Here is an 18013-nt window from a genome sequence, read left to right as displayed (position 1 = left end):
CTAGCTGGTGCCCTTGTTGGCAGTCTTAAACCCAGGAGTGAATGGCCATGGAAATCCTTTAACTCCTGAAGATGGTAGTTCAGAGTATCAAGAAACATACTACACACCTGACTGATACAGGACTCATGATGCCTCACTGAACTCTCAGTATCATAACACAATGTGACCTAAAGGAAGTGGGGGTGACCAGCAGCTGGCAGTTGCTTGGTTTCAGCTAAAATGGCTGGTGCACCACACATTAACAGCTGTCAGATGGGCTGACTACAATTTGGAGGGGTGCCATATTGTTGGTGGATCTGTGCCCAAAATACTTTAACCGTCTCCTGCAAAGGCAGAGAGAGTGAGCTAGAAATTCTTCAACCCTGCTTCCCGACATAGCAACAGGCAGCTTCTCTGTTTTAGTTAAAATAACTTTCTTCTTGTTTATTTAATTTTGAAAGGTGCTCAGATACCATGATGATTGGCAGTGCAATAAAAACCTAGGTAGAATGGAACAGCACAACTCTCCCACACCAAGAGAAATGGAGTTGGGTATGCAGGGGACTAACTTGGTCATCTATTTGCTTTCATAAGATGAATGCCAAAAGTGACTATTTTCTTTGGGCAGTAGAAACACTTTTCTGTGCTAGCTGGTCCTGACCATGTCCTAGTATTTATCTTGTGTAACAGCAAAAACTCTGAAGAAGAGAGAGAGAAGAAACTGCTGCTAGAGCACTGCATTATGGTGAAGGACCTTTTCTTTCCACCAGTGAGATGAATGCTGGGGGGTGGGAGTTGCTTCTTAAAACTAAAAGTTTCATTTGCAAGTGGGACCTGGAGTTTCTAGACTAAAAGTTAAAGTCTGATGGGCTGAATGTGCAACTGGTCTTGCTTATGTTTGAAACATGCCTTTTGGGACTCATTGACTGCAAGTGAGGCTACTAGCAGAGAGTGCAGTATTACTAAGAGTGAGCAAGGGTGGAAGACTCAAGCTCGAAGCTGTGACTGTTGTTGTCATGTTAAAATCAAGGCTTAGGTTGTTTTAACTTCTGTACAGCAGCCACAGAGCTTGGGTCAGGCATGGAATTACCTGTGTTAAGACTTCACAGTTATCTGATCCCATATTGCACAGTTGGTTGGGGATATGGGGATTTTGGAAAATCATGGAAAATCATGACTGCTGGATGGCAAATCAATAGGAAAAGCTTACCCTCGGGTCTTTTTCCAAATGAAGCTTGTGCTGAAGACTGCGTCTTCTCCTGGCCCTGGAGATGCCATTATGATAAAAATGATACCCATCATCAATAAAGGGAAGCTGGGGAGAGAAAGAGCAAATTAAAAAAAAAACAAAGCCAGAACAAATACACTTAAAAACTATGGGGATTTTTTTTAAAGGAGCTTAAGTCCTATTCACTTTGTAAAGACACAGGCTCCTAAGTCACTCAGGCACTTTTACCCTATAACGTTAAGGTTATATGCTATGAATATGCAATGTATTGTTTCACTCGTAAACATTGGTATCAATGTCACTCTGCATTCAAGGTCTGCAGCACCAGTATTTCTGCAGGGCTTCCAAATTACATCAGAATTATTTCTTATTTCCCTGAAACCTCCAAAATAAAAGGACAAAAGGACTTTAAAATTACCACAAATTGTATTTCAGCAATAAGGCAAGACAGAAATGCTTTTCTGAGCCATTATATTGCACCTAAAATGAAGCTATAAGATTTAGGGCAGAAAGCAGAGTGATTTTCTCTACCGGATAAATGCAGTGTCTGGAGTTTCTTCTCAATACTGTGGAATGAAATTGATAAAGAAAAAAAAAGGGGAAAAAAAACAGATGGTCCCATGCATTATTAGCATGGTCCAACATTTCTGATAGTCTATCAGAAAGCTCCATTTGTGTCTCAAGTTCCGATAAATTACTTAAATCTACCAAAAGTTTTTTTTAATTCTCTTTTTAGCAACCTAAAATTTTTACTTCTCAAAACAAGCTGTATTTTCATGTCGCTAACATTTCAATGTCAGGGACTTAATTTAGCTGCATTATCAAGGGAATAATTAAGAGAAATTACAAACACTCATAGGGGTTTTAAAAATATTTTAAATCAAAACATTTTATCAATGAGTCTGCAGTACTTATGAAAATATAAACATGGAAATTATTAATAGTGATTCAACTTTTCTGATTGAAAATTGAGATCAAGAGCCAGATTCCAAAGGGTCTACTCCTATCCAGGAGTCTACTACACTTGATAGGTAACATCAAACAGCAGCTCACAGGGGACTCTGCCTGTCTGAGACTTTTTTGTAAATTAGTTTTACAGTGATTCAAGTGAAGTAAAAATGGTCTAAAAGAGGCACCTCCACAAAAAGGGTAGCCATTTCTCATGGTAATTCCCAGAATCCAGCATACGATGTTAAATCCTGGCCTTCCGGATGAAAGCCCTTAGACAGATCGCACAGGATATATTTGTGTATACCACAAAGATGTACAGTGAATATAGAGGATAAACAACATAGCTGGATTAGTTACCATTTGAAATACACTGGCTAGATCTACTTTAATGCTAAACTGGGGCCAGATCGTGCCTACCCTTTCATAGCTACACTGTATATGCAGGGGCAGAGCGGAAAGCCACAACAAAGCTTTTTTCTCCTTGTGCAAACTACACAAGGGCTTCACTTGACTGCCATGTCTGCATCCCCTACAGCTACAGTATATATGGGCCGGAAGTGCATAGCTCCCAAAAGGTGCAGGAGGAAGTGAAGTCCTGGACCCATCTCTGCACTGACATCAGCCTGCAGGGCGAGTAGGCTATTCTCTATAAAGTGGTGTAAAAAGAGCTGCACTCTCCCAGCATTGCTAGGAGGCTCTGAAGTCTTCCTCCATTATGTGGATCTCCTCTCTATAACCCACCCTGAAAAAGTAAAGGAGTACTTGTGGCACCTTAGAGACTAACCAATTTATTTGAGCATGAGCTTTCGTGAGCTACAGCTCACTTCATCGGATGCATACAATCCCTTTAGCTTCACGGGGCCTCTGGTGTGGGGCCATGGGCAATTGCCCTGCTTACTACCCCCTAATGCCAGCCACAGACTTCCCATATGTCCTTTGGCAAGTCTCTTACTCTGCCCTGTGACTCAGCTCCTCATGTATAAAATGGGACCTCAGAGAGAGTTGTAAGGATGATTAAGTAGAGTATTAACCATTCTGAGGGTCTCAAATACTAAGGTGATGAGGACCATGTAAGTACCTACATAGAACACAACAGCAAACCAATTAATCTCCACTTGATGTACAAATATAACATAGCACTGAGTGCTCCCAGTGTGTACCAAGGTGAGAATAAGCCTCAAAGGATTTCAGGCATATTTTATATTGATCATGTTCAACACTTCCTTACAATCAACTCTTTTGATGCAACGACTATAGTAAATTTTAAAAAAAAAAGCTCTAAGATCCTGCAAAATCATGAAAAAGCCTCTCTATATCCTGCTTATCCCGACTCTTCTTTCAAGATAACGCTCTCCAAATGCTTTATTCTCCAGTTAATAATATCAACAACATGGTAAAAATGAAATCATTTTTGGCTTCTTCCTTTATTATTACAATTGCAGTCACACCTGCCAGACCCAATCATGGCCAGGGTCCTGCATTGTGCTAGGGGTTGTACAAATACAGAACTAAAAGAAAGTCCCTGCCCCAAACTGCTGGTAATCCTGTAAAAATAAATTTCAAAAATCTTGTTACAAAACAGAAGGGGGAAACAAAGACTATTGAAAGGGAAGAGGCTTTGCTAATGACAGGAATTACTAGAACATATTTTTAACTACAGCAGCAAGATTACATTTTACAGAAGTGAAAAGTATTCCACTGGGTGCTGTCACGGCTTGCGTGTGACTCTGGGATGTCTTTGTTGCTTCTCAGGCTACTGTTCCAACTGATAAGCCAGAGAACAATTACATAATTAAAGTCTGTGTAGGAGACAAGTACTTCAACCCCTAGCTGTACCTTCCTCCTGAAACCCACACTCTTGGGGGTTGAAATTATCTTGGTTTTAAATGACTTTTTTAATTTGCTCATGAACTTTGCACCTGTTTTGTGATTCTTCCTTCCCAGATGCAGAAAAGAGGGTGAGGAATTTGCCAAGAGAGACTCAGTCACAACCACGCAGCCCGTAGAGAAAGCTGACGCTTAGCTGTGCTGCTACAGGAGTATCCCGGAAAGGGACTGTAACCTACTCAGCCCCAATTCTCCTGCTGCTGCCCCATCACTCAAGGAGAGTAATTTGCTGTTGGCCTATCCCATCAGCAAATACCCCCTCTGCATCCCCAGTGTTGGTTCAGCAGCTGCACAGTCTAAAAAAGTGTGAGGTGGAGCCAAGTCTCCACCCATTCGCTGTTCACTCAATGGCCCCCCTCCTCTGAGGAGGGAATAAACAGATGTACTGCTCGCATGTCCTCATCTCCACCTGGATCCAACATGTGGGTGTCCCACATAGGACTGTCAGAAGGTAGGGGGGTGCTCTTCTTCCTTTTTGTTCCCCGGCACATGTGTAAAGTACAAGTTACAATCCTGCCTTTAACCCTTTTTCAGTCTTTACTTGGACAAAAGATTTTTTGATATCAAAAGGGGGGTTTCTTGGATAAGAGATAAAGACTTGGCACAGATGTTAATGAAAAGGAACCATATAAAGGGTCAAATTCAGATTTTAGATGTGCAACAGCATATTTTGAGATACACACACAGTTCTGTCATGGTGCATGCAAGATTAGAAACTGACCCTGTCTTTGATGTGTGAAAAAGCTCCTCCTCTACCTTAGTGGGTCTTGCGCTTATTGACAGATTTGCTCGCCTCGGAGATTCACGGCAGCCCTCAGTTTGGCTATTTTCATGAACCCACAGTCCAGGTCAGCTTCTCCTGTGTCTGACCAGGAGTTGGGAGGTTTGGGGGGAACCCGGGCCCGCCCTCTACTCCGTGTTCCAGCCCAGGGCCCTGTGGAATGCAGCTGTCTAGAGTGCCTCCTGGAACAGCTGTGCGACAGCTACAACTCCCTGGGCTACTTCCCCCTGGCCTCCTCCCAACACCTTCTTTATCCTCACCACAGGACCTTCCTCCTGGTGTCTGATAATGCTTGTACTCCTCAGTACTCCAACAGTCCGCGTTCTCACTCTCAGCTCCTAGCGCTTCTTGGTCCCAGCTCCTCACACGTGCACCACAAACTGAAGTGAGCTCCTTTTTAAACCCAGGTGCCCTGAATAGCCTGCCTTAATTGATTCTAACAGCTTCTTGATTGGCTGCAGGTGTTCTAATCAGCCTGTCTGTCTTAATTGACTCCAGAGGGTTCCTGATTGTTCTGAAACCTTCCCTGTTACCTTACCCAGGGGAAAGGGACCTACTTAACCTGGGGCTAATATATCTGCCTTCTATCACTCTCCTGTAGCCATTTGGCCCAACCCTGGCATAGATGGTAACTTCCTTATTCTACAGCAGTAGAATTCATTCCTTAACCAGCAAAGGGAACATTAGCCAACAGAACTGCAAAAGAATTTAATATAATCAGAATGGAAGTATATGCATAACAAGCATATTATGATGCAATAGCTAAAAACAGTTAAAGCTCACAGGGGAATCAGTATTGCTTGAGGGTCAGTGAGAGATGCAGCATTCAAAGGCTGTAACCAGTTTTAAGAAGCGACATACATGAAGTAATTAACAAACAAAGGGTCTCAGACTTATAATATCCTTAACATTGAATTGTAATGATTCATTGCCAATCAGTCAGCCTATCCCACTGTATTATATATCACAACGTTTCCATTGTATGTTGCCAGTTGTGATGGGGTGCACGCACCTCTCACGAGCGGCCCCTGGCTGAGTGCATGTGCCTGCATACACTCTCTACCTGTTTGTGGTGGGTCTTCAGTGACTCAGCCCTCTGGCCTAGTCATACGAGTCTGTCAGTGAGATAAAAGCAAAGCAAACCCCTTCCAGAGTACAAGGCCAACAGGGGCCTCTCTCATTGCCCTCTGTAACATCTCTCTCTCTCAAGTTGTCCCTGCTCCGGTATAGAGTGGTGCTCCAGGGCTCCCTCCCTGTCTTCGCCCTCTCAGGGCCTTTTTGGCCACAGCTCTCCAGCAGGGCCACTACAGTTCAGTTCCCCTTCTGGGGTGGCTCAAAGTCCAGGCTACTTTCCCAGGGGACCCAGGCACGCCCTCTACTCTGGGATCCTACTGATAGCAGCCATCCGCCACGTCCCTTTATATAAACTGCATTGCAGCTACAATTCCCTGGGCCACTTCCCCATGACTCCAGCATATTCTTCACTCTTACCTCAGGGCCCTGTCCTGGTGGAGTCCCAGAAGCCAGCCTGGAGCACCATCCACAATCCTCCAGCTCTAGCAAGGATCTCAGTCTGGCCCTGCAGCTCTTTTCATATTAGCCTGCTGGGCCCTGATTGGTTGCTTCCCATGCATCTTCTCTAGGCAGCCTATAGGATCTCTCTACTGCCCTTTCCTGGGTTGGGTGTGGCAGGACCATGAGGCCTCCAGCAGGGGGTCTCAGGGCCTAGTCCACCCTGTCACAGATAAACTTAATATGGAGACAAATACACGATTATAAATTGGCCTAAAGAAGGGATATTGACGAGATAAACTACCAGTCGCTCTTCAACTTTGTGGTATTGATCACATATTGTAGTTGATGTATTTCTACTGTTCATCTTCCTCTCCCATCTTGTCGGTTGATAATGTCAGTTAAAGTCTGTCATTATCTCATGTTTAGGTTCAAACTTCTGGTGTTCTTATATTTAGATGTATAACCTGTTTATTAGTTGTCCAGTCAAAACTCTATGCGATATTAAGCTTCTCCTTTTTCCTCCTATTTTCCTTATTTTAATATCTTAATATTGATATTAATTTGGAATATTGTTGAAGTGGTTTCTCCCTTTCTTAGTATTTAAAAAAAGTTCTCAAATGATCAGGTTTGGTGGCAGGCAAGGACCTTCTTCCAGAAAACTGCAAGAAGTTCCACCATATTACTAAGAAGCTATCTTTTTTCCTTCTCCCCTGTAGAACTCTAACATGAGGAGTTAGTTTTTCTAGAACCAGAATATCCCACATTTTTTATATGTGTCAATAGTTTTAGGGGAGTCACTCCTCTTCCATCACTTTGCTGTGGTAATCCTAGCAGGATCTAGGAGATGAGTATTTTTTATGGCTTTTATGAGACTCAGCGTTTTCAGGACAATTTAATAAAAATTCTAAGGAATTATCTGACACCTGATTCTGTTATGTCCCTTATGGAGTCTCCAACAGCTTTCCAAAATGTCTTAGTTTCAGGGCAGGAAATAACTACATTCCTACAATGTATTCTGTTGTAACAAAGCAGCATCTTTTGGTTCATATGCTTGTTCTACAGGTCATGCAAGAGTTGATCCAGAGTGACTAGAGGACACAGATTTGAACTGTATCTGCCAGAAAATGCACTATCAATCTAAAATATAGTCCCGCATCACCTATTGCCACTGTTCCTTAGAAAGGTTGTGTCTGATGTGCTCTGACAGGTGCAACTCTGCCTGAGTGGTGAATCAAGTTCATAACATGCCCGGATGCAACAGAGCACTTAAACTGAATAGGAGCTTCACAGAACAACTTGCACATATAACGTTAAGCATGTGCTTAACTGTTTAACTGAATTAGCATTTAAGCAAACACTTGTGCTATGCAACCATTAAAGATCCCTGTTTGAAAGGAATTCTCTCTGTGCATGGAGGATTAAGACAGGAATAACATCAAAATCACATAGCACTTAATAGTTGTTTTGCTAGAGCCCAATACAATCCAAACTTCAAATATTTTAGGTGTTGATCTACATCTCAAACTCATTTTCTGAGTGGGTCATAAATATGGTGAGATAGTTTCTTTCTTCTTATTACTTGTGCAACAGTTCCACCCAAAGGAAAAGAAAATCTATATCTTCCAGTAGTAAATGCATTCAGAAGATTCACATTTCCCCAATGAACTGACTGGCTCTGTTACAGTTAGTCAGAGAACTAGGAACTGCCTTGCAGCAGAAATTAGAAACCTTTTCATCCCACTTACCAAATGCTCTGAGGAGGCTTATAAATATTCAATATGCATTTTAAAGCTCTCTCTCACTCCAGTTAGCATTAGCAATTGCTTTACTTCTAAATGCACAGATGAAAGCCAAGTTAACCCATATGTAATCAACGAGTGATGAATAGATTTAAGTGGTAGGTATAAGTATAGGAATATGTAGGATAGCGTTATAGGGATATGGGATTGATAAGCATGTATTATTGGTGACAGATTTCAGAGTAGCAGCTGTGTTAGTCTGTATCCACAAAAAGAACAGGAGTACTTCTGGCACCTTAGAGACTAACAAATTAATTAGAGCATAATGGAACATATAGTAAGAAGATATATATATACTTCCACAACCCATTAATTTTAGGGTGCCCAATTTCTCATAGGCTACTCCTGTTGTACTCCTGTTCTTTTTATTATTGGTGAGAGAATGTTAGGTATATAAGTAAGATAAAGCTATAACACAAGGCCTACAGGCTTTAGGTCTGTAAGATATGCAGCTTGGCCACCGAAAGTCTCAGGCCGCAAATAGGTTGGCACGACTAGATGGCCAAGAGATAACCCTGTACCAGTAAAGTGTAAGATTATAATAAAAGATGTCTTACATCCTGATATTCTGGAAACAATGCAGCAATAGGCTAGAAAATATGCCGCAATCCGCCAGTTAATATTGCAATGTCCCATAACATTTCAGGGGATTCTGTAATAACTTCAAATTGCTATGGTAACTCATTGATGTAGATGTTAATGAGAATAAGGAGAACAACAGGAGTAGCCTATGAGAAATTGGGCACCCTAAAATTCATGGGTTGTGGAAGTGCAAAAAGGGAGAAAGGGATTGACACTCTCATGCATATGCATGGTTGGTGTCAAAAGAAATTCAGAATAAAAGATGTTGCCTAGCCCAAGAGGACAGGGAAGCACAACAGGAAACATCCAAGGGGATGGTCACCTGATGGTCACCCTACTCATCTTCATGTTTCCCCAGGGGATGTAAGTATGAAATCACTGATGCTGGACGTCTTATGGTTTGTCTCTGCATATGTTTTAGTAGTTGTGGCATTGGTCATCTGCTTAATTAAATTGTTAATAAAAGGACTTTGATAACTTGTGAAGGTAATACTTTTGGCCATTCTTCCTCGTGTGCTCCAAGTCTTCAAACCTAATGATATTTCTAATAGTGGTTCTCACCATGCTAATTCTGATACTGTAGCCATTAGGGAGTGTGAAACTTTGGCACAGGCCACTGTGGTTTAAGATACCATTGGTAATACCAACCTGTCAGTATTATAAAGGCTACAGGATCCAAGTACTAATGAGGCCTGGCTTTGTTTATCTTGGGAAATCTGATATGTTGAGGGGATAGGCTATAGCAAAGCCAACATTAATCTCATTAGTATTTGACATAAGATTGTTCTTGCAAAATACTTTCAAAGCCAATTAAAGCCAATTATCTCCCACAAGATAATTCATAAACGTGGGGCTAGTTATTCATCTGTATTTATAGTCTTATTTGATGTTTCCTATCCAACCCTCTTCTTTTAAACAAAAGAGTTTCAGACAGCAATAAATATACATTATGAACCACTTGGTTTAGTCCTATTTGATCTGGTTGGTTTATTTGTTTGTTTGTTTTTGCATAAGTCGTCAATGGAAATTGTGTAACATATACTGTAATGTGAAGGTTTGTTATTGTACATCATGATTATCCTAAAAATGCATGTTGGCCTGACTTACAGGCTTGATCCAAAGGCTGACATGGGTTCTGAATTAAAATGGTTAAAAATTTAGATTTCAGTGCTGTGAATCATGTAGGTTCCAGTGCATTTACACTGCAGTTTACTTGATCATTTGAGTGTTCAATTCCGCAATATACTGAGCACTGGTATAAAGAATTAGTATAAAGGTAGTAGATTAGTGATCTTTGTTATTAGTTTATTGCTGTAGGAAGAAACATCTCAGCCTGTGATAAGTGTTTGTGTAACTTGCATAAAAGAATCTGCACAGCTTAGACAGATTTTTCTATTACATTCCAACAACTCTGAAACCTGGTACTGTCACCATGACCTACAATCTCAAATCAAACCAAAGCGAGTCAATAGTTTCTAGGTTTGGAGAACATGTACATAAGAGGTTGACACATTTTGCACTAGTTTTGCACTGTCTGTTGATCCAGCAAATCATTGCCTGAAGCTGATGACCATTATCATTCAGTCAAAAACCTGAACTGGAGGCTTAGCAACAATGGTTACTTCTCTGGGCACTGACACCAACAATGTTACAGGAGAAAGAGAATTCTTCGACTATGCCAAGAAACAAGAGCTAGATAGAACACAGAAAAGGGTACGGTCGTTGTGGGTGTCTGACAGGAGATTCTTCCATTTTTAGCAGCAACATATAACCACTGGGAATAAGAAAAACAGCCTCATAAAATCATTCAGCTAATTGGTTCCATAACTGCTGCATATACAGCAGGCAAACATGCTACATTATTTAGAACAATAAAGTAAATATGATTCCACCAGAAGCTGAAATCAACACAGTTATCTCAAACATATGTTAATGGTTCAAAATTTAAGACTGATAATTTTGGTCAATTTTGGTCATTATGTGAACTGAAAAAAGAAAAGAAAATGTTTTTCTTTAGATGCCAGGGGCATGCTTTCTGATTTCGCTTATGCTGATGGTGGTGTCAGTGGAGTTACTCCTCAATTAGTGCACTGTAAATGACATCAGAACCAGAAATCTGCACAATACATTACCCACACCACCTCTGTTCTTATGTGATTTACATTGTGCTAAGCTAATTAGATTTTTTCCCCTTGACCCATATCTGTAAACAGGCCTTTTACTCTTTTGTATTTCTGGATTCTCTGCTCAACACTTCCACTTGATAGATCCCAGTACTTAAAAATCTATAACATAGAACTTTCATTAGTGAGGCCACCACTAGTCGGACCATTACAGAACTTTAGGGTCACCCTGGAAATGCTAACCCATTCTTCACTAATGGCCCAAAGTGATTATTGACATCTCCAAGTCATTTGCAAAAGTCACCCCACTCCTCACAAATATGAAACTCACCATAGACATACATCCCTTTGTCACCTCCATCAGAGAATATTAAAGTAGTCTCCTTCTTAGGCTTCCTTTGAAGTTGATGCAGAAGCTTTTGACACATCATGCTGTTCACTTGCTCCTTAATACAGATGCATGGGAGTGAGTAAAACCTGCCCTATGCAATATTCCATGGCTGTAAGTAAATGGAGAACTTCATACTCTTAACGATAGAGAACTCTTAAGGACCTAGCAGCAAAGTACCCACATGACTTTCTGTCACATTCCTGTCCCACCAGGACAGTTAAAGATCAGTTGGATTATCCTTACTCACTATCTCAAGGTTCATTCTGTACTGAGACTCAGTGCATATGTAACCTGGACACCTCCTGGGTGTGGTGTTCTGTCCCATTTAGTGGTACCGAGACCACTTAGAGAGAGTTAAATGAGTCTGCTCTACAGCCTTAGCTAAGAGCCAGTTGGCTTTTAGCTCATGCAGTAGAGGCTCATGCACTAAGCTCCAGAGGCCCCAGGTTCAATCCCACCTGCTGATGACCGGAATCTGTCAGTGTTACAAGTGGGAAATGACTGCCTAGGAAGGAGTACTGCAGAAAGGGATCTGGGGGGTCATAGTGGGCCACAAGCTAAATATGAGTCAACACTGTAACACTGTTGCAAAAAAAGCAACCATCATTCTGGGATGTATTAGCAGAAGTGTTGAAAGCAAGACATGAGAAGTAATTCTTCTTCTCTACTCCCTGCTGATTAGGCCTCAACTGGAGTATTGTGTCCAGTTCTGGGCACCGCATTTCTGGAAAGATATGGAGAAAGTCCAGAGAAAAGCAACAAAAATTATGAAAGGTTTAGAAGACATGACCTATGAGGGAAGACTAAAAATATTGGGTTTGTTTAGTCTGCAGAAGAGAAGACTGAGAGGGGACATGATAACAGTTTTCAAGTGCGTAAAAGTTGTTATAAGGAGGAGGGAGAAAAATTGCTCTCCTTAAACTTCTGAGGATAGAACAAGAAGCAATGGGCTTAAATTGCAGCAAGGGAGGTTTAGGTTGGACAGTGGGAAAACCTTCCTAACGGTCAGGGTGGTTAAGCACTGGAATAAATTGCCTAGGAAGGTTGTGAAATCTCTATCATTGGAGATTTTAAGAGCAGGTTAGACAAATACCTGTCAGGGATGGTCTAAATAATATTTAGTCCTGCCATGAATTCAGGGGACTGGACCAGATAACTGCTTGAGGTCTCTTCCAGGCCTACAATTCTATGATTGTGTGAACCACTGCAGTAATTACTGCAGTGGCTATAAGTCGACCTAGCATAGGTCAAGTTAAGTTTATAGTGCAGACATGCTCTCAGATGCTACAGTGCTGAGATTAGGGCCAGCGAGAGAAATTACAGACACGGTTTTGTGTTTGAGAGAAAGCTTTGAGTTTTATGTTTGAGAGAAAGATGTTTCTGACCTCTGTCCAATAGATGTACACCATCTCCAAGAAACAAGGTGTCAGAGCTGCTAATATTTCTATGCCATACAGTCCGGTCAGCCATGAAGCCTCCAATTTCTTGATGACTGTTCTTCCAGTACTTATTACTAGCTTTCATATTGTCACTGTAGTGATTATTCCAATGCTCAGCCAAATCAGAGAAAGCTATCACAGCTCTTGGACACAAATTTCTGATGAGGTCCAAATCTGGTCTCATAGGTTGTATGAGATGTACACCGGGAATAAGGCCCAGATCATCTCCACCTGAGGGATTTGCCACAAACGGTTGATCACAAACTCTTGAGTCAGTGGTCCTAGATGCTGCAGAGTGGGCAAAATGTGATTCCAATGCAGGCCATCTCTCTCCACCCAAACCAGCCTGTAGTCAGCAATCCCTATGTCATGGTGTACTCCTTGCTCTCTCGCAAACTTCTACAACCTTGAGATCCATGAATTGCCCAGAATCCATATGTTGGCAACCCTGGCAGCACATATATTTATCTCCCCTCAGTGGCCAAGGTAGCTGTGCTGTCAGTTCCAAATCTCTGTGCAGTGCATTTTGGGAAACATCACATTAATCTGCCCCAAGATCAGGAAGTAGCCACTTACCATCCCCTTTCTCCCGCACCCCACCACCCACCAGGGGCTAGTAAAATACACATTTTCTCAAATAACCAATCCAAGCCATGCCCTACCACCCATCCTCATTTCCTGCCCCCTCTGCAGCCACAACCCCGCTCCCTGTCCCTAAACCTCCATTCCACACACCCCGAGCCCCACTCTCTCTCTCTCTCACACACACACACAAACACAAAGTCCTCTGTCTCTGGCTTCTCCCAACCCACTCTAATAAAGATGTCGCTAGACCAGCTCCTGACTATTCTGCTGTGCTCACAGTAAACCTCCCCATAAGATAAACATGTTATATTATAACAGACACCATGAGTCATTAAATCTTTATTGCACAGATGGAAACACCACTGGCAAGGCATTCACTGATGGGGAATGGCATCGGCATGTTGCCAGAAACTACCCCAGGCAAACAGAAGTGGCTGCACAGAAACCCTGTCATGGTTTGGGTTTTTTTTTCCTTTGTTGGTACATGTGCACTGTACTCCTTTCAGGCTGCACATCTGCGCAAGGGAAGAAGCGATCATGTTCTTAAATGCCATTCAGAAGTTGAGTCCTGCAAAGACTCTAGTGGGTGCCAGGCACTAACCTGGGTAAAATCAGTCCAACTGAGCCATCTGGACATGCATCCTAGTTTGAGCTCTAGCTCTGTGCCAATAAAACCTCACCTACAAATGTTTTGGAAAATGGCTATGCGGGGAGGGGCTTATATCTCTACAACCAAGTTCAAACAACTCCAAATATGGCTCATTTACCCTATCCTGCCCCCTTCTGAGGCACACCAAATTTCAAAGGATTCTGACCAAGCATGTTGGTTTTGAAGGACTTGGAAAGGTTGATGTTACCTTAACTATAGTGGCACTGCTGCACCACTTTAGTAACAACCAAGACACAGTGTAAGTGACTGGCGGGTGTGCACAAGACGTGTACCTGGGTTGGGGTGCACAGGCAGAGCTAGCGAGTACAGAAGGTTAGAGCTCAGAATTGGGGTGTACTGGTAGAGCTACGGTGTGCAGGAAGTTTGGGGTGCAGGGGGTTGAGGTGTACTGGCAGAGTTGTGGGATGCCACACCTCCCTCATCTGATCCCGCAGCCTCTCTCCCTTCCCCTTATCATGATGTATCCACTTCCTATAACTCCCCTCCCCCAAGGCAGCACCAAACCCCTCTTTTCCTGTTCCTCCACTGCTCCCCTGCAAGACCCCTCCCCTCCAGGAAGCATTCACATGCCTATTTTTCCTCCAGATACTTTGATTGCATCCCCCCCAGAATAAAACTACTTTTATCTTAGGTGGGAGGTTTGTGATTAATTTATCCTTAGTTATGTTAATTGAAGGGAGAGTTCACAGCCATCAGCCTCAAGGAGGTCTGTGATTCATCCAGTCATTATAGTACCTCCCAGTTTAACACTACAAGACAGCAGAAGGAAACAGTTTATCTGGGCGGGGGACTGTAACTCAGGAACCTGTCAGTGAAAATGACCCCATATTTGGACCCTAACATTGCCCCATGCCCACATACAAAGCAATCCAAGAAACTGTTCTGATTTTAGAGCACTTACAGAAGCATATAGAACTGTGGAAATGGAAACCTGTTTTTCTGTATTGGCGGGCACATTGTAAAAAAAGTGCAAATTTTCTTATAATCCTTCCTTTGGGTTCCCCAAAGATTTCATAGAATCATAGAAGATTAGGGTTGGAAGAGATCTCATTAGGTCACCTAGTCCAACCCCCTGCTCAAAGCAGGACCAACATCAACTAAACCATCCCAGCCAAGGCTTTGTCAAGCTGGGCCTTAAAAACCTCTAAGGATGGAGATTCCACCACCTCCCTAGATAACCCATTCCAGAGCTTCACCACCTTCCTGGTGAAATAGTGTTTCTTAACATCCAACCCAGACCTCCCCCACTGCAACTTGAGACCATTGCTCCTTGTTCTGTCATCTGCCACCACTAAGAACAGCCGAGCTCCATCCTCTTCGGAACCCCCCTTCAGGTAGTTGAGGGCTGCTATCAAATCCCGCCTCACTCTTCTCTTCTGCAGACTAAACAAGCCCACTTCCCTCAACCTCTCCTCATAAGTCATGTGCCCCAGCTTCCTAATAATTTTCATTGCTCTCTGCTGGACTCTCTCCAATTTGGCCACATCATCTCTGTAGTGGGGGGCCCAAAACTCCAGATGTGGCCTCACCAGTGCTGAATAGAGGGGAATAATCACTTCCCTCGATCTGCTGGCAATGTTCCTACAAATGCAGCCCAGTAAGCTGTTAGCCTACTGGGCAAATAGGGCACACTGCTAACTCATATCCAACTTCTCATCCATTCTAATCCCCAGGTCCTTTTCTGCAGAACTGCTGCTTAGCCAGTCGGTCCCCAGCCTGTAGCAGTGCATGAGATTCTTCCTTCCTAAGTGCAGGACTCTGCACTTGTCCTTGTTGAACCTCATCAGATTTCTTTTGGCCCAATCCTCCAATTTGTCTAGGTCACTCTGGACCTTATCCCTACCTTCCCTATCTCTACCCTATCTAACTCTCCTCCCAGCTTAGTGTCATCTGCGAACTTGCTGAGGGTACAATCCATCCCATCATCCAGATCATTAATAAAGATGTTGAACAAAACGGGCCCCAGGACCGACCCCTGGGGTACTCGGTTTGATACCGGCAGCCAACTAGACATCAAGCCGTTTATCGCTACCTGTTGAGCCCGACAATCTAGCCAGCTTTCTATCCACTTAATAGTCCATTCATGCAATCCATACTTTTTTGACTTGCCGGCAAGAATACTGTGGGAGACCGTATCAAAAGCTTTGTTAAAGTCAAGATAGATCACGTTCACTGATTTAGTGTGTATCATGGACTACCTTGGATAAAATTCAACAGATTGAGGCCCTTTTGGCCTGCTTTACATCAATAGTTTGATCTCTAGCTCTGTGCAAAAAAAAAAAAGCATTTTTTGCAAAATGGCTATTTTTCCTGGCTTATATCACCGCAACCACTAGCTCAAATGATCCCACATTTGGGTCACTAACCCTGTCCTGCACCCTTCTGAGGCACACTAAGAATCAAGAAATTTGACTAAGGATTTGTACTTCGGAATTTAGCAAGGTCAGCCTTTAAACAGAAGTCAAGACCCAACCTATAACTACAGCAGTGCTGCTGCACCATTATAATGAATCATTGCTTGAGAGAGACAGTGTTCTCGCCACTGGACTGAACCTGCGCTGTAGCACCTGAGTTTGTAATCATGGCTCTGATACTCACTTGTAACTTGGCCATGGTACATATGCCTCATTTTCAGATGTGCCAAGCAACCACCATGCCTGCGGACTTCAATGACAGTTGCAGGTGCTTAGAGCCTCTACAAATCAAATAATTTACCTCGTTACATTTCAGTTGTCTTGCCTGTAATACGGAGGTAATAATACTTATTTATCTACGTCACCTGTTGTTAGCATTCACAAATGTTTGTACAATGCTTTGAAAATATTAAGTGCAAAGTATAATCATAATATACACATATTCCGGTGCTTGTCTGGTAATAGATATTCATAAATATTTTTTAAAATTTAAATAATACATGACAGCAATTTCCTCATCATAACAGCCACATCTGCCTAAAGGAAAAGCCATGTTACTAAGCTTAAGCAATTCTCCTAGCAATTTATCTCCTCAGAATTTAGGGGTACATAATATATTCCTATCGAAGCAGGAATGGTATCACCGAAAACAACAGCCCACTCCTAGCAAAGGCTAATTTGGCTAGATGACCTTTCCTCCCTTTTCTTTGTTGATGCAGGTGACCTTGTTGTTTGCATAATAAAGAGACTAGATCTGGTGAAAGCTGGGACCATATTTGCCCCAGAATTCATATAGAGGTGGCTTCAGAGATAAGGCTGTTTTCTTCATTCTATTAAAGTTTCTTGTTTAGTGTTAGAAGAAAGTGATTTACTGAGATTCTTTAGCATTGTCACATTATAACTCCTGGCCAAATTCTGCTCTCATTTACACCGGCATGAGTCTGAAGTAATTCATTAGAACCCAAGGGAGTTACTCCAGATTTGCACCAGTATAACAGAGCATCTAGCCCTCTGTCAGGAATCACAGTAGATTTAAGAGCTTCTTCTTGGAAGAAACAAAGAAGATGAACTAAACTCACGGCTGCTGTAGGTTAAAGGGGGGGAAATGGCACCCCACCATCAAAAGTCCTTGCTTACTGATTTTTCAGGCAGCTGCAGAATAAGACTTTATTGTTTGTTAATACCAATTAATAAATGTTAGCAGTTTATTGCCATCATAAACTGAGGTTAATCTAGTATGTGCTGATACGTTATCTTTCTTAAATTACATCAATCAAGTGAGGCAAATGTAGGCTTTTAATTAGCTACGCAGCATGATTCAGCCTTTAGATCCTGGAAAACTCTACTGGGGTACCATGCGCTTTGGATGTAAGACACATTCAAGAAAGACAGACAGACTGTGTTTTGTAAATGTATGAAAGAATTTGACTTTATATGTGTCTGAGAGAAAGAAAACAGCTGTTTGTGGGATTTTTGAGATTGGCTCTCAATGCAAAAATGTGGATCTGGATCTCAAACACCCAAAATTTCAGGCCTGTTTGGATCAGGGGTTTTGGATCCACCATTGTAATAACAGAGGCCTTAACAAAACTGAGTTTAGATCTGGGTTCTGATTCTGAATACCTCCAACCCAAATTTAGAGGTTCAGACTGAGTGGGGGTTGGCTCAG

The 18013-nt window shown here is 42.3% G+C and overlaps 1 protein-coding gene across 4 annotated transcripts in view; it reads right to left on the bottom strand.

The window, feature by feature from the left end:
- Positions 1-18013, bottom strand: part of PCSK2 (proprotein convertase subtilisin/kexin type 2) — a 202771-nt gene that overhangs the window by 165301 nt on the left and 19457 nt on the right. For all 4 annotated transcript variants that reach the window (XM_073339426.2, XM_073339427.2, XM_073339428.2 and 1 more), the window contains exon 2: positions 1190-1294. In XM_073339426.2, coding sequence (XP_073195527.1) covers positions 1190-1294 — 105 coding nt within the window. The remainder of the gene's footprint in view (positions 1-1189; positions 1295-18013) is intronic.

This window comes from Lepidochelys kempii, chromosome 3 (assembly GCF_965140285.1).
Source record: "Lepidochelys kempii isolate rLepKem1 chromosome 3, rLepKem1.hap1, whole genome shotgun sequence".
In the NCBI taxonomy this organism is placed as follows: domain Eukaryota; kingdom Metazoa; phylum Chordata; order Testudines; family Cheloniidae; genus Lepidochelys; species Lepidochelys kempii.
Note: the sequence above shows the minus strand (reverse complement) of the source record. Positions and strands in the feature narration are given on the sequence as shown.